This window comes from Fulmarus glacialis, unplaced genomic scaffold (genome assembly GCF_000690835.1).
Source record: "Fulmarus glacialis isolate BGI_N327 unplaced genomic scaffold, ASM69083v1 scaffold13025, whole genome shotgun sequence".
NCBI lineage: Eukaryota > Metazoa > Chordata > Aves > Procellariiformes > Procellariidae > Fulmarus > Fulmarus glacialis.
The window spans coordinates 53,262-76,133 of NW_009212403.1; the positions used below are offsets into that span (position 1 = coordinate 53,262).

The 22,872-nt window shown below is 40.9% G+C and overlaps 1 protein-coding gene across 1 annotated transcript in view; it reads left to right on the plus strand.

The window, feature by feature from the left end:
* CEP350 (centrosomal protein 350kDa) overlaps positions 1 to 20,562 on the plus strand; it is a 62,922-nt gene extending 42,360 nt beyond the window's left edge. The window contains 10 exon segments of the mRNA XM_009577877.1: positions 1,219 to 1,430; positions 2,672 to 2,816; positions 6,099 to 6,259; positions 6,724 to 6,863; positions 7,701 to 7,783; positions 8,498 to 10,581; positions 11,572 to 11,973; positions 12,061 to 12,207; positions 13,403 to 13,525; positions 20,237 to 20,562. Coding sequence (XP_009576172.1) covers positions 1,219 to 1,430; positions 2,672 to 2,816; positions 6,099 to 6,259; positions 6,724 to 6,863; positions 7,701 to 7,783; positions 8,498 to 10,581; positions 11,572 to 11,973; positions 12,061 to 12,207; positions 13,403 to 13,525; positions 20,237 to 20,401 — 3,662 coding nt within the window. The 3' untranslated portion in view covers positions 20,402 to 20,562.
* The last annotated feature ends 2,310 nt before the right edge of the window (positions 20,563 to 22,872 follow it).

Here is a 22,872-nt window from a genome sequence, read left to right on the forward strand (position 1 = left end):
TGAGTCTCTATCCTGTTAGCCTTATTACTGTTGGTGAGGATGGCTGTTATCAGGGGCTACTTCCCCCTTGTCTGTGTTTTCAAAAAATTGAAAGCATTTTTTTCTTCCCTCTGCTGTTAATGCAGTATAACTGTTTCAAATCTGCGACTGTGCTAAAGTGTGCTAGGATGTAATTGGTGTAAACGATGCTATTGTGAGGAAAAATAAGTTCCCAGATTTTGGGAGCTACAGCTTTACTGGTCTGTCTTAAGTGGACCATACTTTCATCATGAAGCACAGAGAACTGGATTGCAGTGGGAGAAAATAATGAAACTTCAGGTATTGTTCTAGAAATAATCAATTTTCCTTTTTTTCCCCACTTTGCTGAAAGCAGGCAGCATGTCCTTTGAATGTGCAAAGGGCATTCAGAATTATGCCCTATTACACTTGTTACTGAAGAGTCATGTGGATTTTAGGCACTGTAAGACATTTTAAAGATGATATGTGTATGAGTCAGTAAGTTCCAATGAACAAAAATTCCGCATGAATGCTGAATTCCCATCAACAGATGAGAAAATACACTTGCTTTCTATTAACTGTATCTACCAGTAAATATTGGAGCACAGCCCTGCTTCAGAAGTTCCTCTCCCCAGCCTTTGCTCAAATATTGAATAGTTCTCCATGGCTGCTTCAGTAATGCTGTGACTCCTGCGGAATTTAGTAAACAGGAATATTGAAAACCCAACTTATTATTTTACTTGTTGCCACTTGAGAGACTCATGATGAAATCATAACATTAAAATGTTTTCTGCAACTACTGTAAAGGAAGCAATCAATTCTAAATTCAAGATCTGGCTTGTAGATTATATGCTCCTCCATGACTTCTTCAGACTAATGGTGACTCTTGCTGGTGTATGGTCAACTGGAAGGACAGGTTTCCCTAATAAACTTTTTGGAGTGTGTTGTCTGGAAAATGTTAGAATAACCTGAAAACCCCTTTATTTTAGACATTCAGCAATCACTAAGAACGTTTGGCAGTCTTAAATCATAGTTCTCCCGTAAACATGCTTGTTCTTGCTAAATATTGCACCTTTGGTGTCTAGGTGAGTGAAATAACACCAATTTGACATGTATTGGTAGCGGTTACTACTTTATATGCAGGCAGCAGTACCTCTGAAGGTATGTAAGTCAGTGCAAGTTCTTAGGCGCTTTTTTTCTTCTCTCATTATTCAATCTCAGAAACGGCTAGTGAGGAAGAGTCTCCAGTGCCTTCTTGCTCTCATCTGAACAGTGAAAGCTCTATCCCAGAAGATCTTGGCAGTCTAGCTGCTGAGTCTGTCCCATCAGAGACTATGGGCCATGGACAGCTAGAAAGCCCAGATCAGAGTACAACTAATGAAGAAATGGTTTATTCTGAAGAGTTCAAGTCCTCTACCTCACCTGGCAAACTTGTGAGTGAGCTTTTTATGCTATATATATTCTTACACTTGTAAAAGGCTATCAGAGAAGTAGTGAATATAGCCATCCCAGTTGTCAAAGCAGAGATTAAACTATTCTCTGTTTGCAATGCCATTTTACATTACTGTAAATAAACATTGTGATCAGATATGTTCTTTGAAGTCTTGAGGAAAAATTGCTTCAGCACAGAGGTTAGATATTTTTAAACTTGTGGGTAGCCTTGCAAAATGTTTTGCGTATGTCACGTAGGTATGCAGTATTAAGTCGTGGGACACTGACCCAGTTTACCAGTGTGAATTAGCTGTAGGCTAGCTTGTTACCATTGTATAAATTCTTTGAAGCCATGGAAACTATGCTCTGTTTTTCTGCTTTGCTTTACTTGCAAGTAATGTATCCCAAAGTATAGCTATAGGATGAAGAAGCAGAGCTGTAACATCATGCATAATGCTTTGGGTTTCAGATTATGTCTGCTTGCTAGCTAATTCTGCCTTATTGTTCTATTCCAACTGTTATTTCTACTTGGTTGATAATTTTGATAAGTTTCTTCCTGATAACTTTGCCCTGTGCTCAGTGAGACAGAAAATGCGGTGTCTGTGGGGTAGGAGAACTGCTCATCTAGACTTATTACAGTTACTTTCTTGGAAAGTTTGCTGAGAAGATAGTGAGGTAAAATGTCTAGTATGTGCTAGAGGTTATGTTCAAGGTGTGTGAAAGGTTTGTGGTGTAATGTTGCAGCAGTAAGAGCATTTTGGAAGAATATTTACTCTTAGAATTTTTTTGCCTAGCTACAGAGTAATAGTGCTCTGGTTTTTTACTGATTTAGAATGGCATCTTGCATCTCTTACATGAAATAGTCCTTTTGGTTTCACAGATATATTTAGTACGGGTTCTTACTGTGGTTGTTACCAAATAAGATTACATAAACTGTATTGAACACCCGTGAGTCAGAGCCATGTCAGTTCACTTAGGTAGTAATAGAGTAGTCTAAGCAGGTTTACTGAAATCTAATCTCACAGTAAGCAGGCAGTTATTGTTGCTCTTGGTATTTTTGTTTTATTGTCTAGCAAACCAACATTAAATTCTTCTTAAGATAGCTGGATAGGTACCACTGCTTGTGAGATATTCTCTAGTCATGCTGTTCTTTCCATGTAACTACCTCCTAATGACAATGATCTTCTACTTTCTAACTGAGCTTTACAAGCTATTATTTATTTGTCCTTTTCTTCTCCCATAGTCTCCTCCCAAAAGCAGCATATCTGTGTCAAAGCAAGATTCCAGCAAAGGCAGCCATAGAACTGGAGGACAGCTACGTTCACCTGTGAAGTCTCATCAGATACCTCACAACTGGTCTGATGAATCTTTATCTATGACACAGTCAGGTAATATCTGCTTGGGTTTAAATCGCTTTCTCAAAGCTTTTGCTTTTAACAAGTAAACTTGAAATGCAGACATAGATGCGGGGAGGCAGACAGAAATTCCTGGAGATTGCCAAGGTTTGGGGGTTTGTGGGAGTATTTTCCCATGATGTAATTTGATCACTTCAGCTTAAGAAGGTCCTAATGTAAGATGGTCTATATATTATCTCTTCTTTTAGAAAGCAATGCAGGTTCCTGCAAACAGGTATGAAGAAGATAAGAGTCAGTAGTTAAGGTGGTCCTAGAATTTAAAAATACCAAGGTTAGCTGTGCTTTTAACAGGTGACACTGCTCCATCCCTCATGCTGTAAGAAAACAGAATATGGCTCAGCATCATACAAACATGATCGTCCTCCTTCTGAACACAGCCTGGCTCCAGAAGCAGTGTAGCTCTGTTATTATGGCAGTATGAGTGAGCCCATTGGACTTGCACTGGCATGTGCAGAATGAATGGATACTTCAGGACATAAGTTTTTGGTTTTGGAGGAAGGTTTGGACTGTATGCAGTAAAATAGGGCCGAAGATTGCATTTCGAGCTATAAAATACAAGATCTACTATATGGACTCTTTATGCTCTTTTATCCAGTACCCAAGGTGGCTACCAGAAAATGCTGAGGGAGAGAATATTAGAAGTGAACTGGTACAGAGCAGTCCTTTCCCTGGTGTGCTCTCGCAGTCTGTTAGTCATGTGGATTCCAGGGCTTCCTGAGCCACCATTCAGTGGGTCGCCGTCATCAGCTCTGTTAATCTGTGAAGTCTGTTTTGAATCTTTCTGTGCATTTAAGTCTCTAAAATGTCTTGTATTCCACAGTGCAGTTGATATAGCATCATAAAATACTTGTTATCAAATAAGATGGCATTTTCCTGCTTGTTTTTTTTTTAATTCCCTAAATGGTCAATAAGTCTTTAGTGGAAAAAGAGTTAAGTGGTTCTGTTGTATGTACTGGCCGTTGTTTGTGATAGATGGATAACTTACTGGTGTGCGTACATATCCAGTGTGTGCGGTGTTTGATATAGCAAGCTTAATTATCTTTTATGTTGGATTTTTTTGGTTAATATGTATGTAAGTGCAATAGAAACACAGTAATTTTGAGGCAGCTGTTCTCCTGTTGGATAGAGAAATGAATACCTAGGTATTTGCACTGAATAATTTGTATTGGGATTCTGTCTGGAGAGCAGTTTGCAACACAGTGAAGCATTCAGCAACTTGATAAAGTTATTTTCAAGTTCTGACTGAGCAACGACATAAGGAAGCCATTACGAAAAGTAGAGCAGGCAACAGTGATCTTGAAAATAAACTTTTGTAAAGTAAAGTATTTGCAATCTTTGATTTCAAATGCTGAAGAAAGGTATAAGAGGTTGGAAGCCGATCAGGGTGGTGCTGGTTTCACAATAGATAATTCCATTGTAAAGAGACAAATCTTCTAAGCTGCTGAGTAGTAATGAAGTCATTGCTATGTCAGTCTGATGCATGCATAGACAAGATTGTCAAAGATGAAAGCATGTGCAGATCTTTCCCTTATGAGTTGATCAAGAAAAGCTATAATTACATAGTGGTCACTTACTATTCGGGAGGAGTTGTTAATTACAGTGGCATCATAAAGTACTCCTGATTAGCAAGTGAGATTCCATTCTTTTTGTGCTGTGGTTTTTGGTTTGTTTTTTTTTTTTTTTTAAATTCTCTAAATGGTTAACAACAGTTGTTAATGGAAAAAGAATACAGTAGTTTGATTGTATTTACTGGCTGTTGATGATGATGAAATCCTTCATTATGGTGGTTTGTTGTCTTGAGAAATGAGATTGATTAGCAAAATGTCCAGTTGTTCCTGCTAGCTGACCAAATAATACTGGTGACTTACCTTCTAGGATGTTCAGTAAAGCAATTGGCATTTATGAGCATCCAAGCCTTTTGGTCCAGAAAACATTATAGGTAATATTGAGCATTAGAAAAGCAAAACAGCCAAGATCCTTCTCTTAGGAGCTGCAGCTGCTGCTATAGAAGAGGAAGGGGGACATCAGCCACAGGGAGGAGCTCCAGTAAGACTATGTCAGATAAATATTTTGAAGAGGTTTTGATACTTAATTGTATTAGCACCAATCTGGGACAAGGATCTTGTTTTGCACTATGTTGGTATACATTTAAAACAGGAAACAAGTGGACATAATCAGATGGGCGGAAAAGAATAAGTAATGAGACACTGAGGCAGTCTCTCTGTAAAGTCTGAGAGGTCTGAGAGACTAAGAGGTTGTTACAGCAGAAATAATGAAAGTAGCAGAGTTACTGGTAGAATGGGGTTATGCAGAGCATGGATCTAAATATCTGGGGACAGTGTCCCAAGGGAAAAGAGGTAGAACATCATCAGAAGGACTGGAAGACCAGGTTGCAGGGAGTTCTGGGGACGGAGAGGAATGGAGGAGATGTTATTAAAATTACAAAGGATAATGATTAAGAAAAAGATTGTTCAGGTGGAAAATAGCTACAGTCAGTAATGGCATTATAGGAAGGTCTGTAAAATTGAACTTGGAGCAAAGATGTGCCAAGTAACTTTGTATAAGCTATGACTGAGTAGTCCACCACATGTCTAAGCTCAACACTACCCCCATTCACCCTGAATAAATTGTCATCCTGAGGCCTGACAACAGTGAAAATCTCCGCATTGTTCAAATTGACTTTCCTTCCAACTGTTGACCAGTCAGCTCTCCGTTTCGTAGATGTATTTAGTCTAGGTGGCAGGAAATCTAAATGGGCCAGAAACCTAAACTGCTTTTGGAGTCCACTGTTGCAAGTGAAATTCTCATCAATGAAGTGTACCTTGTAGCTTGAAACTGTATATCATGATTGTAAACAAATATTTCAGGTATATTTTTGGTATGCATCTTTGAGTTGTCATATTTTTAAATATGTCAGAAAAAAATGAATTTCTGCAACAGCTGACGTGATAAGCAGTTAATGATGTAGCAGCATAAACATGGGTGGTTGACGTGAACAAGTTTGGTAAGAAGTTACTGTATGTATCAGAGCCTTTCTCTTCTAAATTAAATAGGATGCAACACTTTTTCATATGCTATATGAATCTGAGATCCCACTTTAAGAGTCTTACTATGTTAAGATCAACATGTTGACGTTAAATTCTTTGATATTTTGCTTGGACCATATTTTGTATTTACTAAATGACTGTTCATTGCTTTGCATAGAACTATTTTGTGAGGTGCAAGCTTACAAAGAGTAAAACTAAACTTTTTCAGAAACCACATCTGATCAAAGTGACATTGAAGGACGGATCAGGGCCCTGAAGGATGAACTACGGAAAAGGAAGTCTGTGGTTTACCAGCTGAAAAAAGAACAGAAAAAGAGACAAAAGGAGAGACTGAAGGCCCAGGAAGCCAGTTTGATCAAACAACTGGAGGTTAGGAACAATAGGAAGAACAGCAAAGTAAAAGATTGTTAGCCTTGGATTAAACATTATAGTATGGATGTTGTTGGCAGAATATTGTATCAACAGCTGTGGAAGACACATTATTGTGATAGAAGTGTGACTGTGTTCTGGCTATTTAACTGTTTTCAATAATGAACCAGAGCCTTGAGGTAAAAATGCCATTCCCTTTTAAAATTTATATCTTGAATGGGTTACTAGCAGTGTTCAGGGGCCTTATGTATCCTAGCTTGGATTAAAGAGCGATGCTCATGTAGTTTGTTTTTGAAAGTAAAGTATTAAAATTTCTAGGATTCACAACTGTAGAGCTTTAGGAAGTTAAATAGATTCTTTTACAGAGAAACCGAATGTATCCTTTATTCATTTAATAGGTTTTAATTGCTGAATTGTACTAATAGTTTAGTAGACTAACAGCCATAACTGTTTTCCATGTGCAGTCGTATGATGAGTTTATCAAGAAGACTGAAGCAGAGCTGAGCCAAGATCTGGAGGCATCACCCACAGCCAAACCTCAGATTAAAACTCCATCCTCAGCTGCTGCTGAAAAACCTAAGATCAAGGCACCACCTCTCCACAGGTAACTGGCATTTCTTCTTGTTTTTGAGATTATTCTGAAACTGTGGTGAATGCTGTTTTAGCAGAAACCATGAGTGCAAGGAAAGCTGCTAACTGCTCTTCCTTAAAGCACTGGACAGTGGCAGTATCCTGTTGACCTATATGCTGGTCTCATCAGACCCAAAACAGATAAGATGTACTGTCCCTGTTTGCTGGTCTCATCAGACCCAAAACAGATAAGGTGTACTGTCCCTGTAATCATATGCATCTCACTTTTGTCCTGCCCAGTCTTTCAGATTCTATTTTCAAGTTCTTTCTAATCAATAATTTTCAGTTGTGCAAGAATGTGCCAAATAGTTGTATGGATTACTGACCCAAATTTTTTCCCATTTTGGTCACCCATTATGCCTGCCGCACAGTGTGAGGCAAACCATTCATCTTTGCAACTTAAATCTGATCTAGATCTTAGGTTTTAAAAGGTAGACAATTCAATTGACTTCTGCACTTCCTACTGTGTTTTTAAGTGTTTCATTTTTTCCAGCAGATGGTGCAATTTTAGTGCGTTCAAAGTAAAAAAAAAAAAAAAGTTATTTTCTTTTTCAGTTTTTGGCTGCAAAAAAGGTTGGTTTGATTACTCTTCTAGAAAATTACTTGCCAGGACTCGCCAAACTCTCCTCTCTGTCCCCATTCCTATTTTTAAGGTCACAGCATGTTGACAAACCAAACTGTTTATGTTATCGTTGGTGTGGTATTATAATTCTAGATGCTTGTATTTCCATTTTTATCTATTTAAAAAAAAAAACCCAAAACAACACTCTGTTGTAACCATGATTCGTGCAATTTGATTTTTCAACTTTAGGCCTGAGACAGCTAAAAACTGGAAATCACTGGCTGAATCAGAGCGATCCAGAGCGTCTTTGGAATCCATTTCAGAACATGCAGGTATGTGACTGGAAGAATCTGTACTACAGATGAAGATCTTGAAGACTGACTGTTTTGAACTTCCTTAACCTTTTCCTTCTTGATTCAAGAAGTTTTAGGAGGGCATGCAGATTTCATAAAATCATAATGATCAAGCTATATTTTTTACTGGTTTTATTTAGTAGGCTTTTGCTTTTGCTGTTTCCTATATATTCAGTATTTAGTTTCACTCTTGCTGAGGTTTGTGTGAACCATAATTACGTGACAACCTTTGTCCTTTCTTTTGTTTCCTGTTCCTTTATCACTTGAGGAAAGTAAGGACACCACAAATAATGAAGGCTTTAGGAATAGACATTTAGGAATAGGGGTTTTTTGAGATACTTTTCAATGTTTTGCTGTTGATCATTATCTAATCGTTATCTACATTCTAATCTTGGTTGATTTTGCTGCTTGCAAACAAATAACTGAGCCCTTACCTTGGGCTCAGTATTGTACGGCATGATGAAATACTGGTACAAGGAACAGAATCAGAAGGAAAGTGTTAGAACCCTAGACCTGAAAGAATGTTGCTCATGGTCATAGGACAGCTAGAAATACATGTTTCCAAGGCGCCAGTTTGTATCTTCTTTTAGCATAGAAACAGTGATGTTAATTTTGTTGCCTGTGGTTGCAGTTTTCAGTAAAACAATGCAGGCTATAGGATCTGCTATAATTCACTTTTTATTTTCCTTCAAGATGCTGTGTCATCAAGAACTGCGAGATCTGTGTCTGTGCACACCAAGAAGGTGGCTGTGACAGATGTTCATGCAGAAGAACCTTCTGGAACGTCTTCCTCGGTTTTAATGTCACCAAGGAGTTCCAGAGCAGGATCTGGTGATTCCTTAGATAATGTACCCTCGTCATCTCTTCTCAAAGACGTGAAAGACATTAGCAGGATATCCCATGGGTCAATGAACAATGTGGTAAATGCATCCAATGATGAGGCTGCCTTCAGTCATAAATCTGAGATACAGGAAGACTTGGAATACATAAAGTCCGAGGAATATGAGATTGGAGGTTCTCATATTAAGCCTTTGGAGAGTTCTGATGTCTTGTTGACATTAGATAAAGAACAGGAGAGCTCACTGGACATCCTTCCAAAGAAAGTCCTCTGTTCTGAAAATGAACACTCTCAGAAGGAACTTTTTGGTTTGGCTGTGGAAAGTCTTCATGGTACAGAAGAAATCTTAGAACAGAGACTGGCAGATAAAGATGCTGTGACTGGCTCAAGTGTAGAAGAGTCTTCTTGCAAACTGAGCAAATCAGCAGAGGAAAAAGGTTATCTGCTTTCAGAACAACTCTTTAGTGAAAAGGAGCCATCATACCTTGAAGACTTTGAAGGATCCTCTTCCAGAAAACAAGCATCAGTTGAAGAAACACTTCCTGGGGAACATTACAAAGATGATTTTGAAGCATCTCTTCTCTCTCCTAGCGGGGATGCTCAGTCACTGACAGAGCGGTCACAGCACACACAAACCAGCAGAAGTAGATCCACCAGCCTTGGCAGCGATGGCGAAATCAGTGAATACCTCAGTGACAGGTCTCTCTCTCTCTCTGGCAGCATGCATTCAGAGAGGTTATTAGAACTTAAGTCCCCGACAGAACTTATAAAAAATACTGAACGCAGAGGTGTGGAGCAAGAACAGGCTCCTACCGAATCACCGCTGTGGGCCTCTGTTTCGATCACAGAAGAAACAGATAGTTTGCCAAATTTCAACATTGGTGATAGAGTACTTGTGAGTAAAGTCCAACCTGGAACATTGCGATTCAAAGGTCTGACTAAGTTTGCCAAAGGGTTTTGGGTTGGTGTGGAGTTGGATAAACCTGAAGGGAACAATAATGGAACTTATGATGGTATTAAATATTTTGATTGCAAAGAAAAGCATGGTATTTTTGCTCCTCCTCAAAAAATCTCTCACATTACAGAAAGTATTGATAGCCATTTAGACACAAATAAGGATGAAGACTCATTCTTTGATGATAGACTGGAGAAGCAACACAAAGCAGAGCAGAAAGACAAAGGAAGTTCTGAACTTAGCAAGGAGGATGAACCCCAGAGCAGAGATGTCAAAGAGAACTATTCCCAGGATAAAGCTCCTGCAGACACAGCTGTTTCAGAAGCCTCAGCTGAGGAAAGGGTTGATGAAGAGTCATTTTCTAAAGTGAACAGCATAAAGGAGATTTCTGTAGCTACTGAATCACTTGCCCAAGAACAGTCAGTGGTGGATTATCTGAAGCATGCTGTAAAAGAGGAGGCCAGCCTTGCTCCTCTCATTTCTGGTGTTGTGGATGAGATTTCCACTGTTCAGTTGGATGACGTCTCAGATTTCCTTTCTGAAAAACTGGAGAGGCAGAAGACACTGGGGGAAGAGTGTGCTGAAAAGTTAGATGATCTCTCTCCTGGAGTTGTGGAGAAGCCTGCAACTCCACTGCTGGATTTGCTGACAAAAGAAAAGAACCAGTTAGAAGCCCAACTGAGACTACCGCTTAGAGAGGAGGAAAAGTCAAAAGACCAACTGGAAAAGGTCAGTTTGCTGACAGACAGTCTACTTAGAGATTTTGTGAAAGACACGGTCAGTCAGTTACAGCAAATAAAGAAGGTCAGGAATGAGAAAATCCAGCTCAGCAACCAGGAGCTCTGTGATGTGAAGGAGGAATCCGGTACCCCATCCCAGCAGGTAGAAAAGCAGATTCCTGACGGACTGAATAACTTTTTTCTAAGTTCCGATTTGGAAGATGAAAGAGAAGAACTCTCCTCTCCAGACATGTGTCCCAGACCAGTGAGTAACAGACATCTTGCACTGATTTTGAGTTGATTGTTCCTTTGACTGATGATGATTGACTCTTAGGAATGCTGTGTGGCAGCAGTTTGTTTTCTCCCAAGTTCTCTTTGGTGATGTGGAGATCACCTGTATGTATGTCTTTTTACATGTGTGTTCTTGTGTATCCCAGTTCACAGCTCGTTTTGGTAGCCCTCCAGGCTGAAAGACACATTTTGGCACATAAAAGTGAAAAATATTTCATTTAGGTTGCATTCTGCTTACATGTTCAATTTGTATTTAATCCTTATCCTCAGTTTTTACTCTAAAATGGCAAAATACAATAGACTGTAAACTTACCTCTGTCTATTCTTGATATGAAATAATCATCCTCAAACATAATTAGTTGCTGTCATTAAGGTGTCAGACTGCTCTATCCACTGAACTAATATATCATGAGGAGTGGAGGTTCAAGCTTCGTCAGAACCAGTAATGGTACAGATATAGGACTTGGCCTTTCTGCTGAAGATCCCAGTAAACCTGTCTGCTTTGCCATTGATCTCAATATATTATCATCACAGAAAGCTTCAGCCCATTTCACCAGTATGAGCACCGCTCAGTCACTAAAACAGCCATCACCTGCTAAAAGCTTTTAGGCTGTTGATTTAGATCTGAGACTGCTGGTAAGTGAAGTGAAAAGCTGTATGTCACATTATCAGTTTTTAAACCACTTAGCCTTTTATAAACAGTTAAACATTACGGCAGACAGTGGGCAGGACGCATAGTCTTTTAAGCTCTGTAGGAACCCTCTGAAAGTATTCATCAGGAGTGGTAGAAACCCCAGGTATCTGAATGAAAACATTTCTAATTTTATTGTGGGCTATTTATTATTTTTCTGAGTATTTGTGCATATATTGCCAATTAGATCAATAGAGCATTTAAAAATGTAAGTTGAGTTAGACAACAGTGTCACACCACTTTTATATTTACTCTGTGGCTCTTAATTCACAGGAGAGTCCAGTGTTTGGTGCCAGTGGTCAGGAAGAGCTTGCTAAGAGACTGGCAGAGCTGGAGCTCAACCGGGAGCTCCTGAGCGTGCTGGGTGATGATCAAGACTGGTTTGATGAGGACTATGGCCTGAGTTCTCGTAAGGTCCAGCAGAAGCAGGCTGAGGAACCAGCAGTGCTGCCCAAGGTAGAACCGCAGAAAGTGCCAACAAAGCCGTGTGAGGAGCCTTTGGCGGTCCCTCATACTGCGGTGGAGGTGGAAGGTATGGTGCATGCAGCAGCCGAGGAACTCTGGAAACTGAAAGAGCTGGGTCATGATCTTCAAAGTTTCAGCCTTCATACCGATCTTAGTAGTACCCTCAAAGAGCAGGACACAGACACGATAAACAAGCAGGTTTATAAAAAGGTACAGTCTTCAGGCATTTTGTTCTTGGCCTTTGAATGTTCACCATGAACAACAGAAGCCTTAACTTTTACTTCTTTTTTTGTTAAGGTGGTATTTGATTTAACAAGAGAGATCTTTGGGGAAATCTTTGCTGAGGATCCTAATCTAAATCAGCCTATTTGGATGAAACCGTGTAGGATTGCATCTGCTTACTTTCGCCGAGTAAAAGATCCAAATGATCTGGATGAAATCAAGGTAGGAAGAAATCTTTGTCATGCAGGGAAAGTGAGATGAAAAATACTGTACTGGCACTTGCCTGAGTGTTAGAAGATCATAACAGGTGTATCCAGCAAGAGATGAGTTGAGAAGAGAAATGAGATTACAAACCTGAAAGGGAGTTTGCCAAAATGGTCCTTTTTTACTCGACGAATTTGCCTCCCTGTCCTTTTGGCTGGTACTGGTTGCTTTTAAACCTTAGTCCTCTGTGCAGAACTGCCAAGATGACCTTGGTCTTATAAAATTGGTACGCTGACAAACTGTTGCCTTAGCAGATTTCAGTGGAACTCTGTATGGATATATTGGCATGGATCCAACGGTAGGGTTGGGCTAAATGGGATGAGCTGGATTTTTTACTCGGACACACCTGTACCAACCTCACTGAGGACAGCGGAAGTTGCCGAGAGGGACCCAAAATTTGACTGGTTGAGGGCATTGTTGTCTTTGGCAAGCCAAAGGAGGTCTCCTATTATTCATGGTAGTGCTCAAGAAAGGGCAAAACCCCAAAAACCTAGAGCCTGACTGGACCTAGGTTAAAGTTGCAGGGTTGGACATTGGGAAAAAAACTGTCTTCCTGAAAGCGCTCAACAAAGAACCTTCCATACAGCTCATCAGGATGCAAATGAAAACTTTCACCTGTACTGTTTCTTCCGAAAATTTTTTTTTTTGGGGGGAGGGGGTGCTTTACTGCATTTTGATTAACCTGCTGAAGATACAGCATGTTAACTGTCTAGAAAAGACAGAAATAGTATCTAGATGACTCTGTTAGTTGAGAAGACTTTCAAAAGTGTGTGGCAGGGGAGAGCAGGGACACAGGACGAGGACATTAAACTCCCACCCTGCTTTTCTTTAATATTCTCCCACAAAATGAATTGTCATAATCTCCTGTTTGCTATACTGTTTAATTGAAAGTTTCTGTTCTCAAAATTGTTACAGCTGTGGGTATCATTCTCCCCCACCCCCCCACCTCACTTCGGGATTTAATAATTGTTCTGCCTGTGTAATGCTGCCTCAGAGACTTTCACTGTAACTTTCTTGCACACGCCGTATGTCTCTTAGCTAAACAGAAAGCTGTTAATGCATTGTATAATGTGACCTTTTAGGGTAGGTACTTTGTGCATACATTTAATTTCTTAGCTCAAATGTGATAAATCTCACCTTTACTGTTCTGTAGAGCTTCATTGCAGCTGAGGTATTGAAGTTGTTCAGCCTGAGGAAGGAGCCTAATCACAAAACAGACTGGCAGAAGATGATGAAATTTGGGCGGAAGAAACGAGACCGAGTGGATCATATACTGGTCAGTGGATGAAAATAAGCAACCATGTCAGATACTGTCCACCAGACTGAAGTGTGACATACGATTGTATTTTTCAGTATTCGATCATGCTGTTTAAAGAACACAAAGTGTGCATGGGGTCTTGATAGAACGTGTTTAATTTTAGAGAGCACCCTATTGACCAAAACAGAAGTCCAGTGCCAGTGAAATAAGGCGACTTGAGTGAATTCTCTGTTCATGCCTACTGATTTGACTGGAGTATAAATTTGCCCACTCACAAAAGCTTAAAGCATGAATTTACAGAAGGAAACATTGAAATATTTGACTGAAAGGAGGGTAAATTTTTTCTTTGGGAAGGGAATATGTTTTTCTTCTTACTTTAATTTAAAATGCTTTTATTTTGAAGTAATATTGTTTAATTGGAGACAGTGATACTGAGAACTTAATAGACCAGATCTGCAACCTTTCAATTGAATCTGGTTAGCAAAGTTGTTGGGTTAGAACAGCAAAGGCTTCAAAGAGAGAGTATGGGACGTGATAATCCCTAGTACAAGGTAAGCAGTCTGCCAGATGGTACCCACAGCTACGCGTTTCCTCAAAGCTAAGCAACGAGTAGGACTTCTGCTCCTGTAGTACTTGTTGTAAAATGCAGCTGCAGAAGCAGTTCAGTGTTAAAACTGTGTAAGATAGAGCATGTCTGGCTGTGTACTAGTTTTTGAAAGTTACTTCTTGGCTTGTATTGCAGAATGATTAACATCTTTATTGGCTATAATGATAGTGAAGGTTCTGCTTGGGAATATGAGTCGCCATTAACACCATGCTTCACTTAATTATACCTGAAATTGATTCCACACACCCGCACATATAAGTAACTTCGAGTCATGGGTCGTGTGGTCTTTTAATTGCCCGTCAGTGGAAGGTTTCCAACACAGGTTTTTTCCCAGGGATTTAATTTTAATTGTATGTAAATAGAATATCTATATATAGGACCTGCATATCCTAGTACACTTGATTCTGGGATACACTCATTTCTGGGATATGGAGGCTGCTAATGCATGCACAAAAAAGTCTTATGTTTATATCCCTGAGAGAACTAATAGTACAACTGTTATGCTTGTGTACCAGTTTCCTAATTTCTTTGAACCATACCTGGAAAGAGATTCCTGACTGGAAAGAATTCTTCTAGTTGAAGACGTCCAAAGTGCTTTAGGTGGAACAAGTTAGAAGTTCAAACAATCTGGCCTGTGATGTACATGCAGCTCCAGACATCAAAGATTAATGGAGCCCTGACAAGCTTGGCTTAATAAATAATGTGTTTAATTTTATTTTGTTCTCACAAGAATATAGTAATAAAATTTTAGCTAAAGACTGGGAATAACTCTGTAAAGATTGCAGCATGCCATGCTTTAGGAATAAGGTAGTCTCAGTGGCATTACTAACAAATTTATCGTGCAATGTGAAATACCATCAGAGAATCTTATAACTGAAAACCTAAGGAGACAGTGTTCAATTTCTCTTACCTTTTTTTATTAAAATCTCTATAAAACATGAAGTATCTGGGTAGCTTTCTCTGTCTCCTAGTCAGCCTCCAACTTGTGCTTAAGGTCATGAGTTCTGTGATAATGCAAATCCAAGGTCATAAGTGGATGTACAGGTCTGTGCAAGATCTGCTGCCTATCCACTATTACTCACAGCGTAGCCCTAAACTGAGAGGTCAGTTTCGGAGTTTTCCAAATTTTGTTTAAATTATATTCTTCATTTCCCCTTCAAGTGAAACTAACCTTCAAATGAAAACATCCTTTGATAGTTCTCTATTGAGACAACTATGTATTTTTAGTGACTTCAGTGAGAGGATTGAACACATCTGACTGTCCAATAATCTGACCCAGGAGCTAGGCATGACTAAGGCTGAGAGGGTTTTTGGTACAGAGGAAGGGGATTCTGTTGTATGCCACCTTCTCTGGCATAGTGGTAACGACTGTCAAATAGTGGCATCGTCTGCCTGGATGGTCGGGTGGCTTTAAAACCAGGAGGCATGGCTGTTTATTTCTTCTGAAGGCACAGAAGCAAGTGCCAAGCTATTCTGCCCAGCTTAATCTCTCCCTGATTATCCCTGGGTGTGTCCTTCTGGGTTTATCATACAAAACCCAATTCCCAGCGGTTCTTGTCTCAACCAAAGGTTCAGCATTCCAGGGAAGAGGCACAGCAGTAGAGGCAGCCTGCACTGCACTGGTGCTCTCTGTGATGCTGGGTCCTGTGGGTGACTGCAGTCAGCTATCACACCTGCTGGGAATTAAGGGGAGAACAGGATGGATTAGTCCTTCACCTCCTTGCTCTGCCTTGATCTTTGCTACTTCCCCCAGTCACTGCATCTTTAGTTGCATTTTCACTTTCGTCTGCGCTTTCCCAGCATTGACACCAATATGGTTAGCTGTGTTTCTCTGCCAGTGACAAAAAACCATCTTCCTCTTCTCCTTTTTTGCAGCACTATTAACTTTGATCAGGCATCTCTGTCCTCAGAAAGCATTTGTATTGGGATTTCTTAAGAGAGATCTCTGATCTGCTGGGTAGCTGCTCCAGTTACCAACATTACAGCAAATCCTGGCTTTCAGTAAACAAGTACAGGACGTTCACGTTTATGAAAAGCTACTTTGTTTAAAATCAAGTTAAAGGACTGTTCAGGTGTTTGCTTTCTTCTTCTCATGTCCCTTTGTGTTGCCACCTTTCTCACCTGTATGCTGTCTGTGCCCTGTGAGAGAATCTCAAATGTACACGTAGACTGAGGTGCTGCATTTTGGTACATCAGGGCTGCCTGCACCTTTCAAAACTTCTTTTTAAGCTAGAACCCTCATATCTCCTCATTTAAGTTCAGGTGCTAACAATAGTCTGTTTCCTTTTTTTTCACTTGGGTCTTCAGCCAAAACTCACTCTGCTGATCTGTTTGCACAAACTCTGCCATTGCTTTCCCTGCCACCCTCCTTCCCTTTTACCCAGAGCTTGAGAAAGCAAAGCTCACGTGATACTGCCAAACCTATGTGTTTAGCTTTTGCACCTGAGAAGCCTGCCAACAGAGTGCTGAAAAGTACTTGATCGTCTGACCTGTTGACTTAACAGGTAGAATGTTTCTCTCCATGCAGTTTTGAACTCTGCAACAAAGCAAAGCTGTTCCTATCAAGCTGGCTTAATTGGAAAGTCCAAGGGGAGTGCAACAGTAAGAAGAGAATCGAAGCCTGCTCATATGCACAGTCGTGCGTCTTAAGATTTCCAGGCACTCCAAGAGTGAAGGGCTGTGAGAATGCACCTGCCTGCTTTCCTCCCACTGGCATTCTTCCAAGGCAGTAGTTTATTTCTGGGTTTTTGTACTTTTCAATCTCCAAATGATCTAGTTACTCCTTAAATGTAGTTTATTTTGCAGATATTCATGGTTTTGAATGGGAACCTTCAGAAATCGAAACTTACTAATTTACTTTCTAAAGTTTCCTTCAGATTATATTCTTTTAATTGTTGTTTTTTGGGTACTGTGGCATTTATTAGATGGCCAGCAGGATCATGCTACCTCAGTATCTCCTGATTTTTCTTTTGTGTGCATGCCCCCTTCTTTCTTTGAGTGTTTAAAAACAAAGCACACAAAAACCGTATTACACAGCCTTTTGCATTGTGTCACTATTTATCTTTTCCTGTAGGATGGAATTCAACAGGGAAGGCACTGTAGGAACAGTTTCATTAAAACTGTTTTTTTCCTGTCTTTGCCCAAATGCCGTTTCTTTCTGGCATAGAGAGCTTACTTCCTGGTATCAAATATGTGAAGTTTTACTTTTGTCATAAGAATGTGCAAGAACTTCAATGCTGTGCATGTACTGAAGACAACGCAAAGCCCACTTCCATGAAAGTCACAATAGTTGCCAAATATAAGCAAACTATCTCCATTGCTTAGAAGCAGTTTGTAATAATACAACAAATGGATCAAACATTTCCCAGACAGAGCAGTTGCAACTGCCTTGGCTCAGATGTCTGTAGCTAGGGCTGTTTAAAGCGGCACGGTAGTTTCCACATGTGTTCTGAATGCGCTATAAACAAGACTTGCCTGCAGCTGCAAATTGCACATTCTCTTAGTTTTCCAAAAGTATGCTCGAGGAAGTCCTCCTAATGCCAAAGGAAATTGTGCACTGTGCCTCTGAGAAAGAGGGGAATGATAGAGGCAAGGGAAAATTAATCACTGATACTGTTTTTCTTTCTTGATCTTTCTGCTGCTATTTAACATCAAGCCTTTCTCTGCCTGGATCAAGTTACCTTGTCCTCTCCCGTTTACTTGTGTTTCTTTATTCCATGAATCTCTTTTTTTCTTTTTTTTTTTTTTTCTCCCCCCTCTTGGAGCACAGTAAAGGAACTGTCCCATCACATATATAGGTGAGACAGAATAAACATCAGCTTAGTGCAGATCTGGATATTGGGGTTTGTTTAAGGGCCAGTGAGATCAGAGCTTTTAACCTGCTTGATTATTTTACTCACTTGCTTCCCCCCACCCCCAGTGTAACGTTCACTAGGTCTTGACTTCACTTCCCAGCAGCAAGGTCGCTGCTGGCCTGGGAGGGTCGGGCAGAAAATCGCATCAGTTGGTATTGTGCAGCTGGTCCCGGTTACCAGTCTTGGATGTCATCGGTCAAGGTCCCTGGGTGTCCCCCGGCGTTTGTCTCCACCCACCTCCTTTATCTCCAGGATCTTCCCCCATTTCCAGGATCTTTTCTCCAGCCAGGGTCTTCACCTTCTCCCTTGGGGGCACCTGTTTTCTTTCCCAGACCGCTTCTGCTTTTTGGGAACCCTTCTTTTTGGCACCACCTCTTCTTTTTGTGACCCCTATCTCTTGCTTTTCCTCATCTAAATAGTCTGTGATGCAGACACGCAACACATGATCAGCCTCCGAATTGGTGCTTCTATCTTATGCCTCTTTGATAGAAGGGGATTGATGGGAGGACTGGGAGGACTTGGGACATGCTGCTATTGTTAAATCCAGGGTTTATCAAAATTTACAACCAGCACATACCGGTTGCAGGCAGCAAGCTTCTGCTTGAGCGAGAGTTCAAAAGTCTTGTTTCAGACATTCACCCCCACACAAACTTACACCCAATTACCTGCCACTTGTTAGCATTCGATTTAAATTATTTTTCTCCTACAACACTCCAATATTGTTGCTTCTTCCTTATTAGTAAGAAGCATAATGAAACCATTAACACTTTGTCTTTGACAGCCCTATGGGAAACAAGAGGAGTGCTCGTTGTGGTAGCACAGAGATTTGTAAGCACGACTTCTCCAAAGCTGTTTGCAAGATGATATCCCTGCCCCTTTCCCCAAGCTCTCTTAAGAGAGGGAGAAAGGAGCTGTCAGACTGAAACCCCATGGATAACTGAAGGCTTATGAATGGCTACAAACCCTGAAGCAGCGTCGGTTCCCTGGGTTTCCCATAGCAGCCTGTTCTTGGGCTTCACACTGTGTTTGGGTTATTGAATCGTCATTATACTGCAGCAGCTGTCACCTTCAAAACGGACAAGTTTCTGGGCGGTTTAGCTTCAGGCGAAAGAGGGAGAAGAGGGTATTGGGGCTATAGCTCTTGTACTCTGTTTAGATAATGACACTATTACATATTGATACTGGATTAGTGGATTTTCAGTATGTTTTAACCTTGTTTTGGCAGTGTCTAGGTGTGTCTGGCCCACTTGTCTGTGTGGACAGTGTAAATGTATTTTGAGTTCAGAGTGTAGGATTTACAGTCAGAGGAGCTTTCTGGTGAAGCTGAGCAGAGAAGGAGCTTTCAGCAGGTTTTCTTTATCATTTTAAATATGGGTAATGTTTGCAGCCACTCTTTCTTTTCTCAAAAGTTTGAGATTTTTTAGGATGTATCTGTAATACTGAAATGGTCACTTAGGCAAATTTTTAATAAGTTTAATTGGAGAAGTCCAGTTTGGAGAGACTCTCGATGAGACTTGATTTGTTGAATGAAATTATATATTTCTGTCTGTTACTAAAGCACCTATTTGCCAGGGACCAGTAAAACAGGATTTTGCTTGTCAACAGTTTAGGAATAGAAGGAAATAAATACTCTTTGAGTTACTCTTTTAGATGTAATGGTACAAATTCCATTTGTATAGTGCTGTCAAATCCAATGAAGCATGGAGTATTCTGTGCAAGTGAGTTGTAATACTATCATACAACACGTGCCAGCATTTTGTCTTCCTATACAGAAGAATTGGAAAAGTTAGTTACTTCCTTTAGGTTTTCTAATTCTTATTTAAATAAACTGAACTGCAGTAAAGTCTTTCCTTTTTCTCCTTCCCCTGTTCAAGGCCTTTGCATGATTTCTTACCAGTTTAAGCTGCATGGAATCAGCTTCTTGCAAATACACCGTTAGGGACTTTTTTAATGGAGCTTCTGCTGTTGGCCAAGAATATCCCATTAGCTTAGTTCTTTCAAGTGAAAAACTTGTGCAGGAATATGAAATCCTTTAAAATGGATGCTACAGTGAAACGTAGCAAACGTTCATACAGCGAAATAGCCTGGTTCAAATAGATCTGTGTTCATTTTGCTATTCTAAGCGTTTCCTGTAATCTCTTACAAAGACAGATATGTTGTTGGCAGATGCACACTGTTTTGGACTCTTTCTGGAACTTCACAGGGGATATTATCCCAGAGCAACAGAATTTTAATGTTTGTTTTGCCTTTTCCTTTCTAACCTTCAAGGTGCAGGAACTTCACGAGGAAGAAGCGCAGTGGGTGAACTATGACGAGGATGAACTGTGTGTAAAGATGCAGTTGGCAGACGGGATCTTCGAGGCCTTAATCAGAGACACTGTTGACGTACTGAACCAGATAAATGAGAAACAGCGGAGACTGCTGCTTGTCTGACAGTGCTGAAAATAAACGTACAGCTGCATAACCACCGAGTCACGGGCCTTTCTGACTCCTGACGTACTCTCCACCCTGCAAGCGCTGCTGCTGGACTTCCATGCGTGGGGTTTAAAGGCAGTTCAGACGTGATTAAAGGAACCTGAATTTGCATCCGCTGCCACTAGAGACCTTGCACCGGATTTATTGTTTGGAACAAGCTGATCCCTCACTCGAGGCTGTTGCAGAGTGCTCAAGACTGTTCGTGTGCCAATGCAGTTATGCCACATAACTGTCAGCAGCTGTCCAGGGCCCCGGCCTGGGGCTTTGACATGTTCGGCTTGTGCTCTGAAAGGGTTGGGTTATGTTGGGATATTGGCTGCTTTGCTGGAGTGGCTGTCAGCCATCAGTACTCAACTTGTCTTTAGAAATGTGAGTAATTTGGAGAAGAAACGGTTTGGTCAGTTTTTAGTCATAAATGGAGACTTACCGTACTGAACAGTGTTACAATCTTAACACCTCTTCTCCTGCAGCCCTAACAATGTGCATCAGTTTCTTCTGCTCCAGAGCCCATTTAATTCCCTTCTCTGTGAAGTTGGTTTTCATCTTTCTTCTGTGATGTGGTACCAAGTATGGTGCCAGCCAGTCCAGGGAAATTAGATGATGTTGCTTTCTGCATTCAAGTAAAGAATTCTTGCTGCTTTTCCTATGTAACTTGCTTCAGTCCCGAGATGGAGCAAGATAAAGGCCGCGTAATGTCAAGCATGAAAGATGAGCCCGTGGACAACTTTCCTCCTACCGTGTAGCACTTCTCTTCCTGGAGCACCAGCTGCTCCCAGATAATGGATACTCAGGATTTTCTCAGGCACTAGACATGCAGGAGTGGAAAACGTTTCCTCACAAGAATTTGGCCTTCAATCCCTCAGCTTCCTCCCTTACTGTCACCTAATAAATCGGAGAAGCCGTTACTTGAACAATGTAGAGGACAGAGTGTATTCACCAAAGAAAGCGGTGTCCAGTGCTTGAGTGTCTGCATATTTTGTGCTTGTGGGTTTTTTATTTATTTTCAGATAATTTATTAAGTGGATTAAAGGAGAGTGTTCTGTGCAGTTGGCTGCACTGTCTTATGTTTTGGGACAGCCAAACTTGAGAAAGCATCTGTTCTGGAAACTTCCAGAGCCCTGTATTCTTCGCACAAAACCTCCACCTTCTTGAGACAGATACTGGGGGAGAAAGTAAGAAGAACCAAACCTCAATGACCAGGGGTGGGAAGCAAAGGCAGGACTAGGAATGGACCTTCACCGCACCTGGTTTGGAGACAGTGGAGGGTTGAGGGGACTGAGCTGAAAAATGATGTGAAACTTCCCTGCTCCATCTGTTTCCTTCCGTTCCCAGAACTTCTAGGCCATGGGCAGCTGTTAGTGGTTCATTCAGTGCTGGGTCAACTGCAGTGTCCTTCTGCTGAGTGCTCATTTCTAACCTGTCCCTCCCATTCTTCTGTTTTTCTTGGAGGAACACAGACAATATGGGGTCAAATGTTGATGCCTTAATAGTGAATGTCCCTGTTTGCTAACCTGGGATAAGACCCAGAGGAGGGTCACATTCTCCAGACACACTGGAGTGCAGAAGGACACTTTGAAGCCCTCAGAGGTACCCCAAAGATGCTGCAGCCCACAAGAGGCGTGGCGGGGAGATCTCTACCATTTCGTTCATCTGCTTGGTTCTTGGGCTTCCTGCTATGCATACCTCTGCTACTGCTCCATTTTGTTTTCTTTTCCACCTTTTTTTTTTTTTGGAAAGCTATCATTGGAATATTTGCATTTTGCACAATGACACACAGCTGGTAATTCTTCAGGGACAGCACTGGGAAGTGTTGGATTTGTCAGAGGTCCATGCAAATTCTCAGATGTAGTATTGCCAGCACCTCACTTGTGAGTTAATGGTGAGCCATATTCATGGGAGCTTAACGAGTGGAAGAACAAGGAGGAGGTTATGGTGTATAGGAACACCTCCAACGGGCATATGCATGTCTGTCCTGCAGTAGTGACCCTTCTGGCTGGCTGGAAGTCAGGTGGTCTTGGTGGAGCATTGTTCAGCTTTTTGTCCTAAGTGATTCACTTGTCCACGTAAAATGTCATGATGCTGAACCAGGAAACTCTCAAATGCTTAAGACAGAAGCAAACAAAGCTGCTGCATTTAACCAGTGTGGTGTCACTGATTGGGTCACCACCTCAGATTCCCTTTCCTGGGTGTATCTTCTTCAATAGCGAGGATTGCTATTTTTATAGGTAGCAATTACGGAAAGAAGGCAGAAACCTGCAGCGTAGGTTTGTGGCTGGAGTATCAGAGAAATGAAGTTAGTTTCTGTTCTGTAGATAACGTGGACGGTGTTGAGAAGGTAGCCCTGCATCCCCGAGGCTTTTCGGCTGTTCTGCGGGGCTGGCATGGCTTTTTTGGTCTCTCCACCAGCAGGGAGAAGGTTGTACAGTTGG